This window comes from Nicotiana attenuata, unplaced genomic scaffold (genome assembly GCF_001879085.1).
Source record: "Nicotiana attenuata strain UT unplaced genomic scaffold, NIATTr2, whole genome shotgun sequence".
NCBI classification, from domain to species: Eukaryota; Viridiplantae; Streptophyta; class Magnoliopsida; order Solanales; family Solanaceae; genus Nicotiana; species Nicotiana attenuata.
This window is the reverse complement of record NW_017673759.1, coordinates 87,859-111,050: the sequence shown is the minus strand read 5'-3', so window position 1 is coordinate 111,050 and position 23,192 is coordinate 87,859. Positions and strand designations below refer to the sequence as shown.

General features: G+C 40.4%; 2 protein-coding genes across 2 annotated transcripts; both read left to right on the top strand.

The window, feature by feature from the left end:
- The first annotated feature begins 7,214 nt into the window (after positions 1-7,214).
- Positions 7,215-9,601, top strand: LOC109217196. Its single transcript, XM_019381420.1, has 5 exons — positions 7,215-7,371; positions 7,438-7,622; positions 7,982-8,198; positions 8,301-9,241; positions 9,350-9,601. The coding sequence occupies exons 1-5, from the start codon at positions 7,215-7,217 to the stop codon at positions 9,599-9,601; spliced, it is 1,752 nt and encodes a 583-aa protein (XP_019236965.1).
- A 9,021-nt stretch (positions 9,602-18,622) lies between these two features.
- LOC109217199 (nuclear transport factor 2-like) lies at positions 18,623-23,028 on the top strand. The gene is made up of 2 exons (XM_019381423.1): positions 18,623-19,055; positions 22,693-23,028. The coding sequence occupies exons 1-2, from the start codon at positions 18,759-18,761 to the stop codon at positions 22,765-22,767; spliced, it is 372 nt and encodes a 123-aa protein (XP_019236968.1). The 5' UTR covers positions 18,623-18,758; the 3' UTR covers positions 22,768-23,028.
- Positions 23,029-23,192: the final 164 nt, after the last annotated feature.

Genomic DNA, 23,192 nt, shown 5'->3' with positions numbered 1-23,192 from the left:
AATACTAAATAAATTGTAAAAAATGTATAAAAATTAGCTTAGCAATATTTTGGTATAAATATGAGAGTAAAATAAGTTATTCACCAAAATAATAATTTTGGAAATAATTATTGGTTTTTGTACTGCTAAAATGGGCAATAAATTGATTTAAAAAATCTTTAAAAATTGGGAAAAATACTAAAACACTTGGGCATACTTATATATACATATATGCTATTTTGAAAGCATTTGTATGTAAAAAATACATAGGAAAAAATTGGGTATCAATGCGTGGCATCCATCATACGATCAATATTCAACGAAGGAAAGGAATCTTTAGGGCATGTCTTGTTTAAATCCTTATAATCTACGCACATTTTAAGTTTATTTCCCTTTTAGGGACTACAACTACGTTCGGTAACAATTCGGGATATTTTATCTCCCCAATGGATCCTATATTGAGAAGTTTTGTTACCTCGTCCTTAATGAATGCATGTTTTACCTCGGACTGGGACCTTCTCTTTTGTTTTACCGGGCGGAACTTCGGGTCCAAGCTTAGTCGATGCGTATTGATCTCCGGTGGGATCCTTGTCATATCTAGGTGGGACCAAGCAAAACAATCCATGTTATCTAAAAGGAACTGAACGAGTTTTTTCCTAAGCTCGGGGGTTAATCCCGTGCCCATGTATACCTTTCGATTGGCTAGATGCTCGATCAGTATGTTTAGTCCAACTCTTCGACCGTCGACTTCGTTGTATCAAAATCATCGAGGATTATGAAGGTTTGAGGTATCATATAATCATCACCTTTGGAAGTTTCCTGCTCCTCCGATCGGGCCGAGGCTGGTGACTGTGGTTGCCATTTGACTTCTTGCTTTCCCTTTGACTCCGATCCCTAAGTTGATGAAAGCACCGATATCGGTACTACTTCGTTGATTGCAAACATTTCTTTGGCAGTGGGTTGTTCACCGTACACCGTTTTGATTCCTTCTAATGTTGCGAACTTCAGGACTTGAAGCGTCGAGGGTACTGCCCTCATGTTATGGATCCAAGGCCTTCCGAGCAGCGCGTTGTACCTCATGTCACCTTCAATCACATGAAACTTTGTTTCTTGTATGGTCCAGGCCACATTTACTGGCAAAATGATTTCCCCCTTGGTGGTTTCACTTGCCATGTTGAAGCCATTAAGTACTCGAGCTGCGGGCATGATTTGATCTTGGAGGCCGAGTTGTTCTACGACCCTTGATCGAATAATGTTTGCCGAGCTACCTGGATCAATCAACACACGTTTAACTTGAATTTTATTCATAAGGATAGATATTTCCAGTGCATCGTTGTGAGGTTTTTCGATCCCTTCTACATCCTCGTCGTTGAAAAACAAGGTTTCTTCTAGCAAGTAGTCCCGAGTTCGCTTTTCCCTTGTGATTGTCACCTTGGTGCGTTTAAATATCGGTCCTTGAGGAACATCGACTCCTCCAACGATCATGTGAATCACATGTTGTGCCTCCTCCTACTCGTTCTGTCTGTTTGAATCTCTATTTTTGAAGCGGTTCTTGGCTCGATCACTTAAGAATTCTCGAAGATGACCCTCGTTAAACAGACGGGCTACTTCCTCCCTCACTTGTCAGCACTCTTCGATTCTATGACCATGGGTACCATGGTATTTGCATATTTGATTAGGGTTCCTTTGAGTTGGATTGGTCTGTAAGGGTCTGGGCCATCTAGTATCCTTGATCCGTTCAATGGCTAATACAATACCTAATGCATCGATGCTGAAGTTGTATTCTGATAGTCGTGGTGCTTCTGTGGGCTCAACATGTTTATCGAAGCCACTTTTACTCACGAGCCCTCGGGAGTTCTGTCGTCGGTCATTCCTTCGATCATTTCGAACGTGATTATTCCTCGGGCCACTGTTTCTACGATCTGCGCTGTATGGTTGATACCGATCTCTATTTGATCGGGGTTCTCTATCGATTTCCCTTTGAATTCTGCCGATGAGCCTATTTAGGTAAACGGAATCGGAAGGGGTCCCCAATTGATCATCCTCGACCTTGATCTTTGACAGATACCGATTATGTACATCGGCCTAGGTCATATTTGGATATTCAATTAATTCTTCTTTAGTTGTCGTGATGCTATCAAACTTCGTTCGCTTAAACCTTGAGTAAAGGCTTGAACAATCCAATCATCTGTGACCGGAGGTAGGTCCATGCATTCCATTTGGAGCCGAGATACAAATGCCCTCAACATTTCGTTGTCCTTTTGTTTCACTTTGAAGAGGTCAGACTTCCAAGTCGCAACCTTTATTACTCCGGCGTGTGCCTTCACGAAGGAATCTACATGCATGACGAAGGAATCGATGGAATTGGGCGGCAAATTGTGGTACCATATCATCGCCCATTTCGATAAAATTTCTCCAAACTTTTTCAGCAGAACAGATTCAATCTCATCGTCTTCTAAGTCATTCCCCTTTATTGCGCATGTATAAGAAGTGACGTGCTCATTAGGGTCGATGGTTCCATTATATTTGGGAATTTCAGGCATGCGGAATTTTTTTGGGATGGGCTTCGGAGCCGCACTTGGATGGAAAGGCTTCTGTATGAACTTCTTCGAATCCAAACCCTTTAGAATCGGTGGTGCCCCCGGTATTTGGTCAACCCATGAGTTGTACGTTTCTACCTTTTTGTCATTTGCCTCGATTTTGTTTTCACCCGATTCAATCCTCTTAGTGAGCTCCTCGAGCATTTTCATCATGGCGGGGTCAATCCCCGATTCATTGGCGTTCGATCTCTCCGGTACGGGTTCGGCTCTATGAAAAACTTCTTGTGATGGTTCGAGCTCAATTTTTCTTGGTGTTCGATTCTAGTTTTGGAGTTGTGCTATCGCGGCTTGTTGAGTCTGCAACATCTCGAATATCATTCGAAGGCTACTTCCGCCTTCTTCACTGCTATGTGCGTTCTGATCGGCTGCTCGAGCATCTCTGTGGATGCTATTTTCAGGGTCGACGCCCAAATTCCTGTTAATGGCAATATGGGAGCTGACGTCGATTAGGTCCACGGCTAGGGGTCCATCGGGGTTGACTGGAGGCACTCCTTTTCCTGGAGCGGCCATGTTGTCGTTGTCGCTAGGGAAGCCAAGGCCATTGTCTGTATGTGTGGGTGCTATTTGAGAGTTTGACATGTTAATCCTGAAATCAAAGACACTTACAAGAACAAGCGTAAAGCAGTGTGCGTTATGAGAATTAATACCAGGCAATCACTATTATCCTTAGCCCTACGGTGGGCGCCAAACTGTTTACCCTTAAAATTGGATATCAATTAAACTTATAATGTGATTTTAAGGACACGTGATTTCACCTAATACCAATTGATAAATGTAAAAATTAGTGATAGAAATTAACAACAAAGTAAAATATACCAGTGTTGAGACGGAATTCAACCCTCGAGTTAGAATGCCCTCGAGCTGATTGATACTAAAGCAAGTAAATATAAGGCAAGCTGATGAACATGAGAGTATGAGAGAAAAGATTATTGTATTGCTTTGATATATGTGAATGTAAGATGGTTACAAAATGATTAGAACCCTCTTTATATAGTAGAAGAATCCTATCTATGGTACAATTCTAATTACAGAAGGAAATCCCATGATTAGCTAAACAACCTCCCTTGATTTGATCTGTTCTGAGATTTCTGCCATTATCCTCGACCAGTAACGGATATCTCGCCTTTCAGTTATTATGCTATCTTCGGTCTTGCTCGATACTTATCCAATTTGGCCTCGATCATCATCGATTTCGACCTTGACAAGTACTTCGAATCCCGAACTCGGCCTCATACCTCGGTTTGATATACTACGGGGCCGATCCTTGATTCATCCTCCTGGTCTCGGTCAATTAGTGAAATCGGGTGGTCCCGGTTTTAACCGTATACACACGTCAACCTGTTACCATTGCACTTCCCATATTAACTCCCCTTTGAAATTAGAAATCAACTAACAAAGATACCCCGACCATTATAGTGATAGGACTTAGGAATAACATAATTTCAGCCTGTTTGCCGTTAAAAAGCTCTCCCCCTTGTGCAGATTGTTGAATATGATTAATTGATCGAGGAATAGTATTCTTCAATCAAGACTCAAGGCATACACTAATGCTTGGTAAGTCTGATTTTTAATCTTATTTTTCTTACCTAATCATGATTAGTTATCAAATCAATTTATTAAATTAAAATAGTTTAAAAGAGACTTCGCTTATTTGTTGTATAGGTCCAAATTTAGTAACCACGACGGGGTCGACCACGACACAGCGACTGACGGTCGTTGTGATAAAGGCAGACGACCAGAAGCGGGCAGCTGGGATAAGATAATAACGGTAACCTAAACTTAGGAAGATGCAGGAAGAATATTTCTTAGGATATTCTTTATGTTGTACTTTTTAGGGTTTCTTGGGGAAGGTCCCTTATAAATAGGAGGAGATAGAGAACAAGAAGGGGTCTGCCTTTTTGGGAACCTAGAATCATATTGTAAAGCTGAGAGAAGAATATACGAAAGAGTTGTCCTGTTCACTTTATTCAAGCACATGTTATTCAACTTTCATCCATAAATCTCAAAGATTCCGCATTTATACCCACTGCATATCTTTTCACATCGTTAGAAAGAGGAGACACCCAATCATACAATCATTGGGTGAAAGTTCCTTTACGCTATAATCATTATCACCTCTTGCATTTATAGCACATTTATCATATTACATATTCCATCATTCTTAGTATATCGAACCCATTAATTAATGCTCTTAAACTCTCCTCACTGAACAAAAATCTCGCTCTATTTGATCTAGGATTTATTAAGCTCAACTGAGATTCACCCCATTATTTTGTTATTAATTAGTTTAGCAATTATTTGCTCAAACAATTTGGCGCCGTCTGTGGGAAGCTTTTAGTTGAAACTATAGTTCTTTCTAGATCATAAAAAATCTCTTCCTTGTTTGTACAAACTAACAATGGAAAGAAAAGAATACGCAAGGTTGAAAATGATAGTAGGTGTCACCACCAACATCTTGAACACCATCAACGAAGATGGCAGAGAAGACAACGAGAACGCGACACCAAACGCTATGCCCAGGCGGAGCGTCTCACCTCCCCCTCGTGAAAGCGTAATAGCTTCACGTGAAAAAGGAGCCTCCACGTTAGTAACTGAAGAAGCACCACCGGCAGTGAAAAAGCTACTGGAAGAGTGGCTAATAAGTACTCTAAACAACATAATCGACAGACCCGTCCAAAGGGAGAATAGAAACACCGCACAAGCAGATATCACAACAACAACTGGCGAGCAGTCCGTCCCCCAAATAGGTAACACTTACACCACTGCTGATGCAGGTAATGACGCACTCACAGCCATTCAAAAGAAAATGGAAGATATGGAAAACAAAAATAAGACACTCCGTGACCAGATGAAGGAGCACCAAGAAAGGGTCGATAAGATACCAGGTGCCCCAAAGTTGCTACTGAAACGAGACGTTGGTCGATTCGTCGAGCAACCGTACAACGAGGAAGCAGCTCCCCATGCCATTCCCAAAACCTTCAAAATGCCATCGTACCTGAAAATATACGATGGCACTATAGACCCAGAAGATCATATCATCCATACGCCACGGCAGTGAAGGGTAACGATCTTTCGAAGGAGCAAGTTCCATCGGTGCTACTGAAAAAGTTCGGCAAAACCCTAACATGGGGAACCCTAACCTGGTACTCATAAATGGCGGCACGATCAATAGCAACGTTCGAGGAAATGGCCGACAAGTTTGTCACCGCTCATGCAGGATCTAAAAAGGCGGAAGCCAAGGTGAACGACATATTCGCCGTTAGGCAATCGCCTAGCGAAGAACTCAGGGACTTCCTCACCCATTTTAACAGGGTGAGGATGAGCCTGCCAAATGTATCAGAGGGGATAGCGGTAGCAGCCTTCCAGAACGGGTTGAGCAGGAACGGGACGAGAGCAACCAGAAAACGTAAACAGGCTCATGAAATACCCCCACCACTTGGGAAGAAATTCACAATGCCTATTGCGCCAAGGTGAGAGCCGACGAGGATGATCTCAACGGTCTGACCCAACGGCTGACGTCAGTTCAAGATGAATCGAGGAAAGATCATCGTAACGACGGCCGAAGGGATCGGCTGGGTCCCCGTCTCGGTCGAGAAAGACATCAACCCTACATCCGAACAGCTGCCCCACCACCTCCTCGACACCTAGAAGGGCCTCCCAGACCTCACATCGGGACTCAGCAAAGCGAAAGAGGTATGCCCCCGCTCTTATCTGCTCACAATTTTTGTGTCTCCCCTTCAGAAATAGTGTATGCACTAGAGAAGCTCGGCAAGAAGGTGAAATGGCCACAAAAGATGAAGTCCGACCCGAATACTCGGAAGTCAGACACCCTTTGTAAATTCCACCAGGAGCGGGGCCACAAAACTGAGGACTGCATAGGTCTGCGGCAAGAGGTAGTGAGAATGCTGAACCAAGGGCACCTGAGAGAATTAATGAGCTACCGGGTTCGGTCGCGGACGGGAACAGCACCAGGGGCCTCCAAAGCTACCCTCCCCTGCTCGTACTGTCCAAGTGATCGTGAGCGAAGGCGACGAAGCAGCGATCAACCATGTTAAATTCACCACTACACACAAACTCAAGCGGTCGATTACCCACGAACGGTATGATGACCTCGAAGACAGTATCATCTTCGATAAGTCAGATACCGGCAGTTTGACTTTCCCTCATTACGATGCTCTTGTCATTACTTTACGTATTTCAGATACTGATGTGAAAAGAATAATGGTAGATGATTGAAGCGGCGCGTGTATTACCCATCCTCGAGTCCTCGTGCATATACGACTCGAGGACAAGATAATACCGCGTTGCATAACACTAACAGGTTTTAATAATGCAGTTGAGCGAACTTCTGGAGAAATAACGCTACCCGTTTTGGCCGGTGGAGTCACCCTAGAAACAACGTTTTATATCATGAACCAAGATACAGCCTACAACGCCATCATAGGACGGCCATGGATACATGCCATGAGGGCCATCCCGTCAGGCCTATATCAAGTAATCAAGTTCCCTACCCTATGGGGAGTATTCAACATCCGAGGCGAACAGCACATTGCTCAAGAATGCTATCGTATCGCCCAAGATTGCATACACACCCAACAACTAAAGGGAACAAGCGTAGAGGCATATCAATTAGCGATGTCGGGAACCAAATCCAACGCACAGATAGACGTTATCAAGGATCCCGACATCGTGGAAGCCGTTGAGTCAACAGTAGAAGATCTCGATCCCGTCCAACTAAACAGCAGCGACAGCACAAAAAAGGCTTATATCGGGCACAATCTCACAGAGCCAGGTATATTTCATAAATTCTTAGCTAACAATGCTGATTTGTTTTCCTTCTCCCACTATGATATGCTAGGCATCCCGAAAGACATCGCTACACACAAGTTGAATGTCGACCCGCTCTATCCACCAGTGCGACAAATAAGGACAAAATTCAATGCCGCAATTAATAAGGCCGTCAGCGATGAAGTTGATAAGTTGCTCGCCAATGGTTCTATCCGAGAATCAAAATATCCCCAATGGGTCGCAAATGTGGTCATGGTAAAGAAGAAAAATGGGAAATGGCGGATGTGCTTAGATTTCACAGATCTAAACAAAGCATGCCCGAAAGACTCTTTTCCCCTGCCTCATATCTACCAACTCATCGATGCAATAGCAGGACATGAATTGTTGAGCTTTTTGGATGCCTACTCGGGTTACAACCAAGTCCTCATGGAGGAGGAAGACCAGGAGAAAACTACTTTCATCACCCATCCGGGAACGTACTGTTACAAGGTTGTGCCATTTGGGTTAAATAACGCAGGGGCCACGTATCAAAGGTTGGTCACTAAAATGTTTAAAGACCAACTCGGCAAAACAATGGAAGTTTACATCGATGATATGTTGGTCAAATCCAAAAGGAAAGAGGACCACATCGACCACCTTACAGAGGCCTTCGATATATTAAGACGGTACGGAATGAAGCTAAACCCAGAAAAATGCGCCTTCGGCGTGACCTCGGGCAAATTCCTCGGTTTCTTGGTATCACAAAGAGGCATCGAAGTCAATTCAGACCAGATGAAGGCCATCGAATACACAAAATATTAACCAGCAAAAAACAGGTACAAAAGCTGACTGGTTGGATAGCTGCCCTGTCAAGGTTCATCTCACGGTCATCCGACATATGCCATAAGTTTTTCAATGTGCTGAAAAAAGACAATGGGCTCCAATGGAATTCAGACTGCATCGAGGCCCTGAGAAAACTAAAGGCATACTTTTCCTCGCCACCACTGCTCGCCAAAGAAGAACCCGGCGAACGCCTCCTAGTCTACCTAGCAGTCTCAGAAGTCGCGGTAAGCGCAGTTTTGGTCCTCGAAAATAAAGGTACGCAAACTCCGATTTATTATATCAGCAAAAACCTGGTCGATGCCGAAACGAGGTATCCCCACCTCGAGAAATTGGCTCTGGCACTGGTCGTAGCTTCACGAAAGCTCAGACCGTATTTTCAACATCACGCCATAGCGGTGGTGACAACTTTCCCCCTAAGGAGCATCCTGCATATACCCGACTTATCGGGAAGATTGGCCAAGTGGGCCATAGAATTAAGCGAGCACGATATAGCATATCAGCTGCGAACAACGATAAAATCACAGGTACTCGCCGACTTCGTTGCCGACTTCAGTGCCGAAATATTGTCTGAGGTCAAGCAGGAAACGCTTCGCACCTCTCCTGGACAGCCCGACCTCTGGGTCCTTTACACCGATGGCGCATCTAATGCATCGGGATTTGGACTGGGACTCGTACTTGAAGTCCCAACAGGCGAAGTGATTCGCCAATCTATACGGTGCCCCGCAATGACTAACAATGAGGCCGAGTATGAGGCCGTGATTGCAGGATTAGAGCTAGCCCTAAAATATGGAGCACGAAGAGTCGTCCTCAGATGCGACTCACAACTTGTTGTTAACCAAGTCACTGGGACTTTCCAAATCAAGGAGCAAAGGCTGCAGAAATATCAGGCAGAAATCCATAAACTACTAGAATTTGATGAATGCCGACTCAACCAGATACCCCAGGCGCAAAATATTGAAGCAGATGGCCTCGCCAAATTGGCAGCGACAACCAAAAATATCACCAAGGAGAATGTGGTCACCCTCCTCCACTCGTCAATAGACCGAATTGAGGTACATTCTATAAATTTGACTTGGGACTGGCGCAACCGCATCATGACATATTTGTAGGAGGGAACACTCCCATAAGACAAAAAGGAAGCCAAAAAGCTTCGAATGCAGGCGGCCAGGTACAGCCTCATAAATCATGACCTTTACAAGAGAACGTTCGGCGGCCCCTTGGCTAAATGCCTAGGGCCAAGTCAGACAAGGCGCGTGCTCGAAGAAGTACACGAAGGTCATTGCGGTGCCCGTACAGGCAACAGAGCTCTCGTCAAATGCCTTATTCGGGCAGGATACTACTGGCCCACCATGAAAAGGAAGCCACAGATTATGTCAAAAGATGTGAACAGTGTCAAAAATATGCACCTATGATACATCAAGCGGGCGAGCACCTCCACTCTGTTACTTCGCTGTGGCCGTTCATCAAGTAGGGGATGGATATCGTCGGACCCCTCCCTGCAGGGCGAGGTAAGGTATGTTTCCTTTTAGTTTTAACTAACTACTTTTCCAAATGGGTAGAAGCAGGTGCGTTCACCCAAATACGCGAACAGGAAGTCATCGCATTCATATAGGAGAATATCATATGCCGTTTCGGCATCCCTAAAGAAATCAGTTGCGACAATGGGCCCCAATTCACCGGGAGAAAGACCACCGCATTCTTCGAGAAATGGCACATCAAGAGAATACTCTCCATGCCATGTCATCCCGCAGGCAACGGTCAGGCCGAATCCTCTAACAGGGAAATACTGAACATTTTAAAGAAAAAGCTCGAGGACGCTAAAGGTTTGTGGCCGGAGTTGTTACCAGAAGTATTATGGGCCTGCCGCACTACGCCAAAAACGAGCACAGGCGAAACGCCATATTCACTAGTCTACGGGACCGACGCCATGATACGTGTTGAGGTCGGAGAATCCAGCCTAAGGTACTCCAATGAAAGTGGACGGGACAACGACGAGAACAGAAAACAAGATCTCATCGAAGCAGAAGAACGAAGAGACATGGCTTACATAAGAATTGTAGCCCAAAAACAACTGGCAGAAAGGTACTACAACAAAAAGGTCAAAGTACGACCACTCAAAGTAGGAGACTATGTTCTCAAAGCCAAAATACTGGCAAGCAAAGATCCGAAGGAAGAAAATTAGGAACCAATTGGGACGGGCCATACAAAATCATTGCGGCAGCAAGCAAAGGAACGTTCCAACTAGAAACAATGGAAGGAAAACTACTGCCAAACAATTGGAACATCGCTCACCTCAAATGCTTCAACTTTTGTAAAAGGACGCCCCCAAAATCCTACTCTTTTTTCCCTCGCCAGGGTTTTGTACCAATTGGGTTGTAGGTTTTTATCTCGAAGTTCAAAGTATAATTCATCGCCCCGCCTGCCGATTGTCTCTCCAAGCTGAACGATGGAGGGACTAGATATATGGAAACTTCTCCAATATGTGTATGAAACGAACATGTATAGTATTCTCCAGTGAATGAAATAAAGCAACATTTTGTACTCTCCACCAAGATATTCTCCAATGAGTAAAGCAACATTTTATTCTCCATCATTTAACAATTCGACCTCGCTCGAATTTCAATGGGTTAACATTTCGATCTTAACTTGAAATAACACCCCTACGGCCAAGGGCCATCGCCAAAAGAAGAAATTTTACATCGCTCGAATTACTTTAACATTCGGCCTCACTCGAATCTCTTTTAACATTCGACCTCGCTCGAACTACTTAACATTCGACCTCGCCCGAATCATTTCAATTCAACTCTGCTCAAGTTACTAAGATCTATAGTCAACCACGCCAAAACAATACACGAGAGGCAGAAGAGCTGGAGACCCCTTCACAACAAACAAAAATAACAATGCGAAGGTAAACAACAAAAGGATAGTCATGCCATTGCAACTGTTATATTACAAAAGTTTTGTACAAAGGGCTCGGAGACGCCCTCACAAAAATAGCAAAATAAGTACAACAGTCCTACGCCGCGTCGTCTCCCACAGCATACTCCTCGTTATACCAAGAATCGGAAGCGAGCCTGTCCGCATCATCATCATCAACATCATCTCCGCCAGGAGTACCGGGATCATAGCCGCAGGCCTTACGAGCTGCGCGTGCTTTAACACGTACGCCCTCGAGTTCTACCTCGGAAACCTTCCTGTTAGCCTGTAGGGACTTGTATATGTCTAGCTAAGCCTCGACAATGACCCACATCTCATACAACTCCGTGGCACGACAGGATCAGCTGAGATGTGAGACGCGGAGGGTTGCGACTGCCGTCGCACTTCCTCTGCCTTCAAAGCAATAACCTGATCGTTCGACGCGGACAACTTCGCCTCCAGATATTGAATCCATTTCTTTATCTCGCCACCTTAATCGCTGACGTTTCCACCTCATTGTCCTGCTCGGACCTACAAGCACGGAGGGCGTCCTCTAGGCCGCTATTTCAGATATGGCAGTCACCTTACCCTTTTCAGCACGAGCCAAGTCATCAGCTTTGGCGCTCAATTCACCCCTCAAGTCGACGGCCTCCGCCTCTCCTCGCCCATGTTCGGTAGTTAAGGCGGCCACTCGTGCCTAAAGGTCAGCGTTCTCGGCCGTTATACCCTTGCTCACTTCAAGCTCATCATCCTTGGCCTTAAGGGCCGCCTCAAGCTCGCTACATCGGCCAATGGCCCTCATCAGTTCGTCGTCCCGCTCTTACAGCTCCTCAACCTTCTGCGCCAACTCTTCCTCTTTTTGCTTAAGCCCATCACGAAACAACTGAAAATTGCTATCTTGAGTAAAGACGTTGGCCAATGCACGGTGCTTGGTGCGATACTCCTTGTATTTAGAGGCCAGCTTCCCAAACACGACCATCCTCCGTTCATCCCTCCAATCTCGCTCAATCTCCATGATGAGAGTCTGATATGCAGAGGAAAGAAAGTCAACTTAGACAGATTACACATACAAAACAAATCCAAAAGAGGGGAAGAGTAAAAACACATACCCACAAAGCCATGCCGAAAAATACTCTGCGATAATTCCGCATCACTCACCGCCTGAAGCGCCGTGTTCTCGGAAGCAACACACAAAGAGGCAAATGCCGACACTACCTGCTCGGAGTTCGCCAAAAGATCGTAATCCGCAGGAATGATTACGTGTCGGTTAGGGCCCTCCATCCTCACTTCCATGCGGGTATGTCGCTCCAAGAAAGCTCGCACATCTCGGATCGATGTCCGAGCCTGAACCATCATCCTCCGCATGCGCCGCTCCATCTCCTCCGGCAGCAGACGACGCGCCGCCTTCAGCAGATCGTACAGGTCCCCCGCCTTAACATACCTCTTTGGCCCTAGGGGACCTCCGCGCTAAAATGGCGTCCGCCATAAGAACGGACCCCATTCCTGACCTAGGCGAAGACGCCACTCTTAAAGCAACCACTTTTCTCTTTCCAAGATCGGTGGCGACGACCTTCCCAAGCTCCACCCTACTCCTTTTTCTCGATGGAGATTCATCCCCGTTGGAAGATTTCGTCTACGAGGTGGTAAGTGGGACGGGAAGAGATCTCGCCCCGTACAGCAACTTCCCGAGAAGGGTCCCTTATAGGCGAAGTCTGGGTACGACCTCTGCAGGCGGACTCGGCTATGGTAAATTGCATCCTCGCTGATGCAATGGCCTGGCGAAATGCCGGGACTGGAGCCTTCTTGTCACCACAAAAGGATCATGTCAATAATCAACAGCAAACAGCCGAAGGTCGGAGTAAAAGTAACACTTACCAGCCGAAACCTTCGGTCCGAAGCGTTTGACAAAAGCGGCCTAGTCTCGAATACCCACCATGTAAGGTAGCACGTGAGCTACCCAATCCTCAATGCCGACGACAGGAAAGGGCGCATGCCTCTCAGCTGCACGGAAAAATCATGGATGAATAAAAAATAGAAAGAACGAAAGTAGATAACAAGCTTACAGCAACGGCACCTATGTTTATGATTCCACTGCTCAGGAAATCCAGCAGGGTCCGACACCAAGTGCTCCGTTTTGATGAAAAAATACTTGTGCCAAAACTTCCGGCTCGCCCTGTCATCCGTTCCAACCACCAACCCCCTGGTCCCACGATGCCGCAAATGTATCATGGTACCCCTATGAATGCTCGGGGAAAATAAATGCAAAAGGTGGTGAATGCCAACCTCACACCCAGCCAACTCTGCATACTTCGTCATTATCAGAAAGATTTTATACAAGTACAGAGACAGCTGTGCAGGGCAGACCTCGTAAAACCGACAGAACTCCTCCGCCAGCAGAATAAGAGGGAGGGTATGACCAGTCACGAAAGGATACACATAAAAAGCACAGTATCCCGGTCTATGGACCTCCACGATGTCCCCCCCAGCCGGAACCATCTCGACGTGAGGAGGAATACGGTACGCAGACTGGAGTTCATTTATCCGAGAAGGTCTAGTTTTAGAGATCACCGGAACGGGAGAAGGAGCAGATCTTTATGAAAATCGTTCCTGGACATAGGCTTCCCGGGAGTATCTCTTCTATGGTAGGAAAACTATCACCCTCCTCGGAGCGATATCCTCGCCACCAGAAGGAGGAGCCACTGATAGCGGAGTAACATTGGAAACTTCATCGTATGCACGGAAGGTTCGAGACATCTTGGTAATAGAGGGTGTGCTGGTAAAACTGAAAGGGGAAACAGTGATTAAACGGGAAGACGGGAAGCAGAATCAGAGGAATAGAGCTAAGAAATGAGAAAGATGATCGAAGGAGAATGATGTATACACAAGGAAGGAAATAGCGAAAAACCTCTGAAAAAACAAAACCCTCATCTATTTATAGGGTTAAATGGCGCGAGGATCGAAGCAGCAGACTGCCAATGGCACTAAAACCAAAGCGACAAGCACTCAGACGCTGTCTCGGGAAGATGCGTAATGATGACGCATGTAGGACTAACGTCACATCTCGATAACCACATCAATCAGGAGTCCGCGGGATGTGTCGCTCTCTCGATCTTGGTCAACCCAGCGTAATTTAAGAGCCAAATTCTCCCACAACGGGAACGCATGGTGTCCGCTCATCGAGGACGTGCAGGGCTACGACCTCAACAAGCGGAGGGACTAACTTGTATAGGTCCAAATTTGGTAACCACGACGGGGTCGACCACGACACAACGACTAATGGTTGTTGTGATAAAGGCAGATACCAGAAGCGGGCAACTGGGATAAGATAATAACGGTAACCTAAACTTAGGAAGAGGCGGGAAGAATATTCCTTTGGATATTCTTTATGTTGTACTTTTTGAGGTTTTTTGGGGATGGTCCCTTATAAATAGGAGGAGATAGAGAACAAGAGGGGGTCTGCCTTTTTGGGAACCCAGAATCATATTGTAAAGGTGAGAGAAGAATATACGAAAGAGTTGTCTTGTTCACTTTATTCAAGCACATGTTATTCAAGTTTCATCCATATATCTCAAAGATTCCGCATTCATACCCACTGCATATCTTTTCACATCGTCAGAAAGAGGAGACACCCAATCATACAATCATTGGGTGAAAGTTCCTTTACGCTATAATCATTGTCACCTCTTGAATTTATAGCACATTTATGATATTACATATTCCATCGATCTTAGTATATCGAACTCATTAATTAATGCTCTTAAACTCTCCTCACTGAAAAAAAATCTCGCTCTATTTCATTGTTGTTTGGATCTTGACCGGATCCGAGCTTCCCAAGCTCTATGCTGTTGGGGAACTCTGGATCTAAGATTTATTAAGCTCAACTGAGATTCACCCCATTATCTTGTTATTAATTAGTTTAGCAATTATTTGCTCAAACATTTGTCACAATTGGTTTAAGAACTGCCCAAATCATTTTTAAATCATGTTTTTGCATATTGCTATTCCCGTCGGAATACAAAGTTCAAAGTCAACGCATCTAATTTTCAATCAGTATTCATACATTGAGTTCTTACATTTTAAAGGTATACTGCTAAATGTACAATTTTACTAATTAGAAAATATAATATATACAGAAATCATAGTGAAACAAATCTGTGTACCGCCAAAAGATGATGGATGAGAATTATCCTTCATCTATATTATATTAAAAGGAGAGTAGTGAAGCATGTGATTAAGCCAAGTGGCAAGTTAAAATGAAGCCACTTGGCAATTTTAGGACAACAATAATAATTAAAAATTATAAATGGAAACACAATTAATGGAAGTAGTTGAATGAAATAGATCTTATACATAATCTAAATAGATCTTAGATAAATCTAATCTATATATCTATATTTATATTTATATATTGATCCACTCATAGATTTTCTTCTATATTAGCTAGAAATATGGAGGTAAAAAATTAAAAAATATAGAAAAACATAAATTGAGATAACCTATGACTACTTATACTTTGGAGTAAGTTACAATACAGAAAAAAAACTAAAATTAAGTTAAGATATTAAAGATTTAATGACTTTAAAAATAAAAAAAATTCAAACGGCGAAATAAGATCTTACATAAAATATAAAAATTATTTATAAGATAAGAAAAAATTAAATAATCAGTAAATATTATTTTGATAACAAGAGTAATAAAGTCATATTAGTATTGACAAATCGGGCAAATGAATATTTTCTACGTATTAATAATTTTTATATTAAACATTTAAACTTAATAAGAACAAATTTTAACATGGTAAAAAAATAGATATTAAATTCACACAAGCTAATGAAAAGCCACATGACAATGTAATAAAATTAAGTATTGAACAATATAACACCAAAATTAAGGAACAATCTATATTATATTAAAAGGAGAGTATTGAAGCATGTGGTTAAGCCAAGTGGCAAGCTAAAATGAAGCCACTTGGCAATTTTAGGACAACAATAATAATTAGAAATTATAAATGGAAACACAATTAATAGAAGTAGTTGAATGAAATAGATCTTATACATAATCTAAATAGATCTTAGATAAATCTAATCTATATATCTATATTTATATTTATATATTGATCCGCTCATAGATTTTCTTCTATATTAGCTAGAAATATGGACGTAAAAAATTAAAAAATATAGAAAAACATAAATTGAGATAACCTATGACTACTTATACTTTGGAGTAAGTTACAATACAGAAAAAAAACTAAAATTAAATTAAGATATTAAAGATTTAATGACTTTAAAAATAAAAAAAATTCAAACAGCGAAATAAGATCTTACATAAAATATAAAAATTATTTATAAGGTAAGAAAAAATTAAATAATCAGTAAATATTATTTTGATAACAAGAGTAATAAAGTCATATTAGTATTGACAAATCGGGCAAATGAATATTTTCTACGTATTAATATTTTTTATATCAAACATTTAAACTTAATAAGAACAAATCTTAACATGGTAAAAAATAGATATTAAATTCACACAAGCTGATGAAAAGCCACATGACAATGTAATAAAATTAAGTATTGAACAATATAACACCCAAATTAAGGAACAAATAGAGAAAAAATTCAAAAAATTCATCATACAAAAAAGAAGGTTAAAACTTTTTTAAATTTGAGATGTGAAATTGTTGTTTAAGTATGATAAGAAATGACATGCATGTGAATAAGGCCACATAACTTATGTCTAATAGATAAAAATAATTGAAAATATTATATAATAAAAATAAATTAGAAATAATGGGACAATATTTATACTAAGAATTACTTTAGAAAACAAAATAAAGTAAGTATACAATACTTAAAAATATTATTGATAAATTTAAATAATTGAAAATTTTCAAACAACAGTTTATAAATATTTAATTTAATATTAAATAGTTACAGACATATTTATATTATATTAAAAATAGTATTTGACAGTTCCTCAAAAAATCCGATTCGGGCGGATTCTTCCCCCAACTAACGAAGAGATCTTGGCGGAATATTAAATAAAGTGTAAAGTTAATAAAATAAAAAAAGTACATGAAAACGTGATAATATTACATATTATATAGCATTATAGCAAAAGTAAGAAAAACTAAGGAAAAGACTATTTGAACTTGAGATTAGAAAGTTCTTAAAATTATGATGAGAACGCTCAAAATATGAAAATGATCACAAAAATTCATGTTTTGCTAGATAAAGAAAAATAAAAATTTGATACCAAACTAAAAAATTTAATATACTAAATAAATATCTCATATAGGACTAATGAAAATTAAAAGCTAAATTTTTTTCTTGAAACTAAAAGACAAAGAAAATTTAATTGCACGTAATACAAAAATAATTATAAAAAAATTCAATAGATTTGAAACAATAAAAGAACTTATGTATTACTTTTTAGACTAATTTAAAAGTTGTATTTTTAAATAAAACGTGATATTATATGAGTTTCAGCCAAAAAAATGTGTAATAAGCTAATTAAAATTTCTTAGTAGGGAAGATAATGTATAAAGAGAAAAATAAAGATAGTGCGATGACACTTATATTTTAAATTTATTTAGAATATATGATTTAAATTATTAAATAATACTCAAGAATATTATTGATAATTTTGAATAATGAAAGAGTTCCGAGTAAGAGAATAATGGTATAAGAATACATTAAATTTTAAGCATAAAAAATTATGTTTATTGTTGATTATTAATAGGCCATAAGCAAGACATTTATAAGCTAATAAAAGATCACATTACAGTATAACAATATTAAGCAATAAATAATGCAATAATTATAGGCAAAGAACAAAAAGAGAAAAAATTTATGTCTAAAAATATAGAAGGATAAGACTTATTTGAACTTAAGGCGAAAAACAAAGCGGTAGTAAGAATTTTGCTAAAATAATATGATTTATTGTGCTCAAACAAGATAAATCACAACGTTATATGTTTAGTATTCTTTAATTTCATGTCTTGCTTCTTAATTAATATCTAATAATTATTTATAATTTCTATATAGTAGGTTTACTTTTAAGGTTATTTGGATATAGTTCAAATAATTCAAATCATGATTTGACGTTGCTTATGTCCGTGCATCGCGCGGGTACTAATACTAGTTCTTAAATAAAGGCTTCAAATTCATAGAATTATATTTGGACACAAATTTAAGATCCCGTTTGGCAATAGATTTTAGCTTTATTTTTTCAATTTTTTTTTGAAATATTTTTTTTTTTATGAAATATGATCACGTTTTGGGAAAAAATATCAAAAAAATTTCAGTTCCCAAAAAACTGGCGAAATAAACTTCTAACGTTTCTTCAAATAAAATGCATGCTCAAATACAATTTTAAAATGTAAAAGTTAGTTTTAAACACGACTTTAAAAACTCTTTTTTTCAAGTTTCAATTAAATCATGTTTTACCGTGGAGACCCAAAAACGGTAACAAGATGGGAAACCAAATAAAAGGAAATTTGTTTGACCTGTCAGGGGTTAATATTCTTATCTTTTGGGCTCCTCCTGTAGCGTATTATTCCAGCTACTCACCAATAATACAGAGTGTTTTGACGGGCCTGCGTTAAGGAAAGAGGCAAAGAAGGGAGAGAGCAAATTCCGAATTCAAATCGGGGCAATGAATCCAGACGCAGTTGCAACGGCATTCGTGGAGCACTACTACTCCACCTTCGATTCGAATCGGGCCGGGCTTGCGAACCTGTACCAAGAAAATTCTATGTTAAGTTTCGAAGGGGTGAAGATTCAAGGTGCTCAGCATATTGTGGCTAAGCTTACCAGTCTGCCCTTCCAGCAGTGCAAGCACCAGATCAACACCGTCGATTGTCAGCCCTCTGGTCCTATCGGCGGCATGCTTGTCTTTGTTAGTGGCAATCTTCAACTTCCCGGCGAAGAGCACGTCCTCAAGTTCAGTCAGGTATTTCCCCCATCACTACGTGCGTTTTTATTGCTGTTCCATGTGCTAATCATTATAATCGGCGATCTACTTATGTATTTCACAATTTGTAATAGTATAATTTGTAAATCAGTTATCAAAGGAAAATGGCTGGAATTTTGATTTCCTTTTTCGAACACCAGTTGACTTTCCCTTTCGGTAGGGACACATGTAAAGTTTAAGGTATGGGATCATTCGAGTTCACTAGATAGTACAATAACTGATTTCGAACCCAGGGGGTAAATGAGTTGTGGTAGAATCCCAAACTCGAACTCATAAATGCAAATCCTGTATCTGCCCCTGCATTTCGGATCTCATGATGTTAGTCGTCTTGCCTTTTGCGGAGTGAGATTCTAAACTTTTGGAGATAGGCATGTGATATATATAATTTTTGTTTACTGCTCGGCGACAAGCTATGCTAACATGTTAATAATACGATGGCTCAATGTGAAGATATAAGCAAAATTCCTGTAGTATGACCTTGATGGTAACTCGTAAGTATGTTTGCTAACTTTGATGGATTTGGAGGATAGTGGAAGATGAATTCTTCGTGCATTTTCGTTTGTATTCTGACATTAAAATGTGGCTGCGCCAATCATGTCTATATGTCTTGATCCCTTTGTTTTTAAATTTTTAAAGTTGTTTACTAGATGTCAGACTTGTAATTGGACAGGATATATGTCTGTGTGTGTGTGTGTTTACAAAATGGTGGTATTGGAACTAGCTTGCGCACCTCGACTAATTCACTCTACAACTTGCTACAGTCCTCAAACGTGGGCGCAATGCAGGTGCCCGGTAATCTTGTCCACCAACGGTGGAGCAAATAGGCTCTTATTGAGTGCTTTTTAGTTGTTGATGAGTTAGGCTTTTACGGAGTGTTGTGACTTGGATTTAAACCTTAGACCTCCAGCTTGTTATTGGGTATATGTCTTGACCACTCAATAATCCCTTTGGGAGCAAGATATTTGTCCTATATACTATTAAATGTGAATTTTGTTATGCTAGGACTCTGTTGTTGCTCACATGTCTAGTTGGTCTTTTTTCCTTAGTCATTCTCTTTGTTTTCACTTTTTTTTTCTCATTGAATAGTATTTGTATCTTTGAAAAATTATTTAGCTGCATTTCTCCACGAAGATCCAAGTAGGAGTTTGGACAATATTTGGTTGAAGTTGAAAAAAAGTATTTGAAGTATTGTCTTGGCAGAACAAGTTTTCACATAAAGAACAGTTGGAAAATGCAAATTTAAGTTCTGCAGTCTGCAAATACGAAGCTTCTCTTGTCAGTGAAAAGAAACGCAAGTGATAATACAAACAAACATGGCACAACTGTAAAACCTTTTTCATCTCCACCATTGCAAGTAAGAGTTTTTGGCATATTTGGTACTGTAGTATCGTGGTAAGTGTAAGTTGGTCCTTTATGAACACTTTTAAAGCTTGGTCCTTTCAATAACATCAACTCGAATAATGGCTGTTAAACACTGGACGGAAATCCCGTCACTTTACTAGACAAGTCCTTTATAAGGGAAAGGAACATCTTCCTTCCTCACAACCCACCAAAATGGGGAGAAATTTAATGGATTATCATTTTACCCAGAAAACCTGCTTGATAAAGTGTTTCATCTGCCACGACTAATCTGTGAAAATCAATTTTAGTCTTCGACAAGAATCATCATTCACCTTGACAATCCTCAGTCCACATCTGCACAACCAATCTTGCTTAGTTTGCTGCAGTCCAGGTTGAATCCCTTGAAATAGAGGGAATTATCCTGAATATTCTCTTTGATGCAGCCTTCTCTGTCTGTAATGCCAATTTTTTTTTCCTGTTGCTAATGTATCCATAGTTTGGTCTAAGGATACTCGAACTTGCAATTGCTAACGGCACTATAAAAAACAAAATGTCATATCAAAAGCAACGGTTGTATGCTTGGGTTACTTAGCAGTTAGCAAAGCTTCTGTTTAGGGTTTTGGAAAGGCTTTTTCTCCCTCCAGTTCATGGTAAGTTGCACATGCAGGCTTGAATATACGGGTTCGGTAGACCTTGTAGCTTTGGCCTATACCTTTTATATGTGTAAAAATTCGCTAAATATGTATAAAAAATTAAATTCAGAAGTCAGCTACTAGTGCTTGAGGTCGTTGTCCTAGAATCCAGAACCCATAAAGTTCAAATGTCAAATCCGCCTCTGCTTGGTTGACTAGGAACGTGTTTTCAACCAAAAATTTAACAGCAGTATTCTTGAGGCAAGAAGTGTTTAAGTTGATGTTATTTATAGGAGCCAGTCCGTTAGCAGTGATACATGAAAAACCAAGATAAGGGTACCAAATATGCCATAAGCTATTTCAAATACGGTGATGGCTTCCTTCACTTTTTGTCTTTGATAAATTTTCAGGGACCCTTATGACGACCCAACTTCTTTTGACAATCCAGAGTTCGAATAGAAAGATAAATATGTTCCATTATGCCAAATAGGACAACAAGCCACAATTTTGCAGTGTAATTACTTGAAGTTAGATAGTCTGACACTTACTCGATAAAAGAAGCTACTGATTGTCTGATCGTAGTCATAACATTTCTTCTAGATAATATGTTTAGAGTGAAACATTGTAAAGTATCCTGCAGATAAGCTTTACCAGAATATAGATACTACTGGGATTGGTAAAGAATATTGATTAGGTTATTTGAAGTGTAATGGCTGTTCTCATGATTGTTGGTCAAATTTGTTGGATAATGTGAAAGTAACATGACATGTATGTGACCGCCAATGCCCAAGGAAAATAAAGCAGTGGGTTAGTGGTTGTGTTTTAGAACTTAAGGAAGAAGGAAACAATTAACTTCCAAGGCAATTGTTTTACTCGAAGTTCTTTATATGTAGCTGACTTAAGGAAGAAGAGAACATATGCTTCTAATTCCAATCTCTTACCCAAAAGGTGCTTCGTTTGTTATCCTGCAATACCTGTGAGGGTAATTTTTGTAGCTTTACTGGCTTTCAACCTACTGCTTTATTATCTCTTTGTCTTGCTTTTCACTTAAATATTTTTTTTGATGAAGTCTGACTTTCTATTTTGATTGAATCAGCTATTCTTTAGCAGATTGCTTTACTTATTTTCTGAAGCATGGCCTGATTGTTTCCCTCCATAGTAGTCATAGAGCAGAGGCCCATTATTATAGGAAACATCACTCATTGTTGAATGATGGTCTTTGGCCTCATCCTTAGAGCAGACAGATTATATGATGTCATCGTACCAATTAGAAGAGAAGATAGCCAGATACTCCGTTTCCACTTTCTTTTCCTAGCTCCTGCTTTTTATTTACCGCTTCTTGCATCTTTCCCTAATATTCAAACGTACCATTGAACGCCTTCTGTTTTCTTGATGATTCGAAAAAAATGAGAGGTGACAAGATTCTGTGAATTACTTTTAGTACTGACAGTCCCATCCTCATTTTTTTATCGGAATCTGTATTTTTGAAAATAGCCCTGCTGCATTGTATGGGATATGTGAGAAATTGCAGATACTAAAGCCCATGCAAAATGCTTTGTCCGGCGTTCCTTGATGACTACAATGTTTCAGAGCTTATTCACACTCTATTTCTAAGTTCTTCCTCTGTCTTTCTTGGTCTGCAGATGTTTCATTTGATGCCTACACAACAAGGGAGTTTCTATGTGATGAATGACATTTTCCGGTTGAACTATGCATGAAGGATACTGGGTTGAATTGTCCCTTGTTCGTGTTTCCTTGATTGATTTCTTCGGCACTGAACAAGTTTACTGAATATATTCTAAGAGTTTGAAAGACATTGCTTCTGTTGGATATCTCAGCCAGTAAAAGACTGGTTTACTAGTTGTTTGTTGAGTGATCAATGGATTAAACTTTATTAAAAAAAAAAACAAATGAGCTCTTCCTTGTTGCGAGATATTATATGCTTTAATAATTGCTGCTTCTAAGTCTCAATTTCTCTCTGTCTGAACTCTGTTGGATGTTCTTATCATGTTTGTTTTTTTTTTGTTTGCATTGCCACCTTTGACAGTTGACGTGATAACAAGTTTTGTATACCGAGAGAAAAATAGTTTTGCGAGAGGTTTTATACCAATTGGGGTAAAGAGTGGAAACGTTATCTTCTCAA

Bases quoted from the DNA above. Each gene is read 5' to 3' on its own strand.
- LOC109217196 (XM_019381420.1), top strand. From the start codon at position 7,215: ATGTCGGGAACCAAATCCAACGCACAGATAGACGTTATCAAGGATCCC. The intron at 7,623-7,981 runs GTAAAGAAGAAA...CAAATCCAAAAG, and splicing joins GGGTCGCAAATGTGGTCATG to GAAAGAGGACCACATCGACC. The intron at 8,199-8,300 runs GTTGGATAGCTG...AATGGAATTCAG, and splicing joins ACAGGTACAAAAGCTGACTG to ACTGCATCGAGGCCCTGAGA.
- LOC109217199 (XM_019381423.1), top strand. From the start codon at position 18,759: ATGAATCCAGACGCAGTTGCAACGGCATTCGTGGAGCACTACTACTCC. The intron at 19,056-22,692 runs GTATTTCCCCCA...CTTGGTCTGCAG, and splicing joins ACGTCCTCAAGTTCAGTCAG to ATGTTTCATTTGATGCCTAC.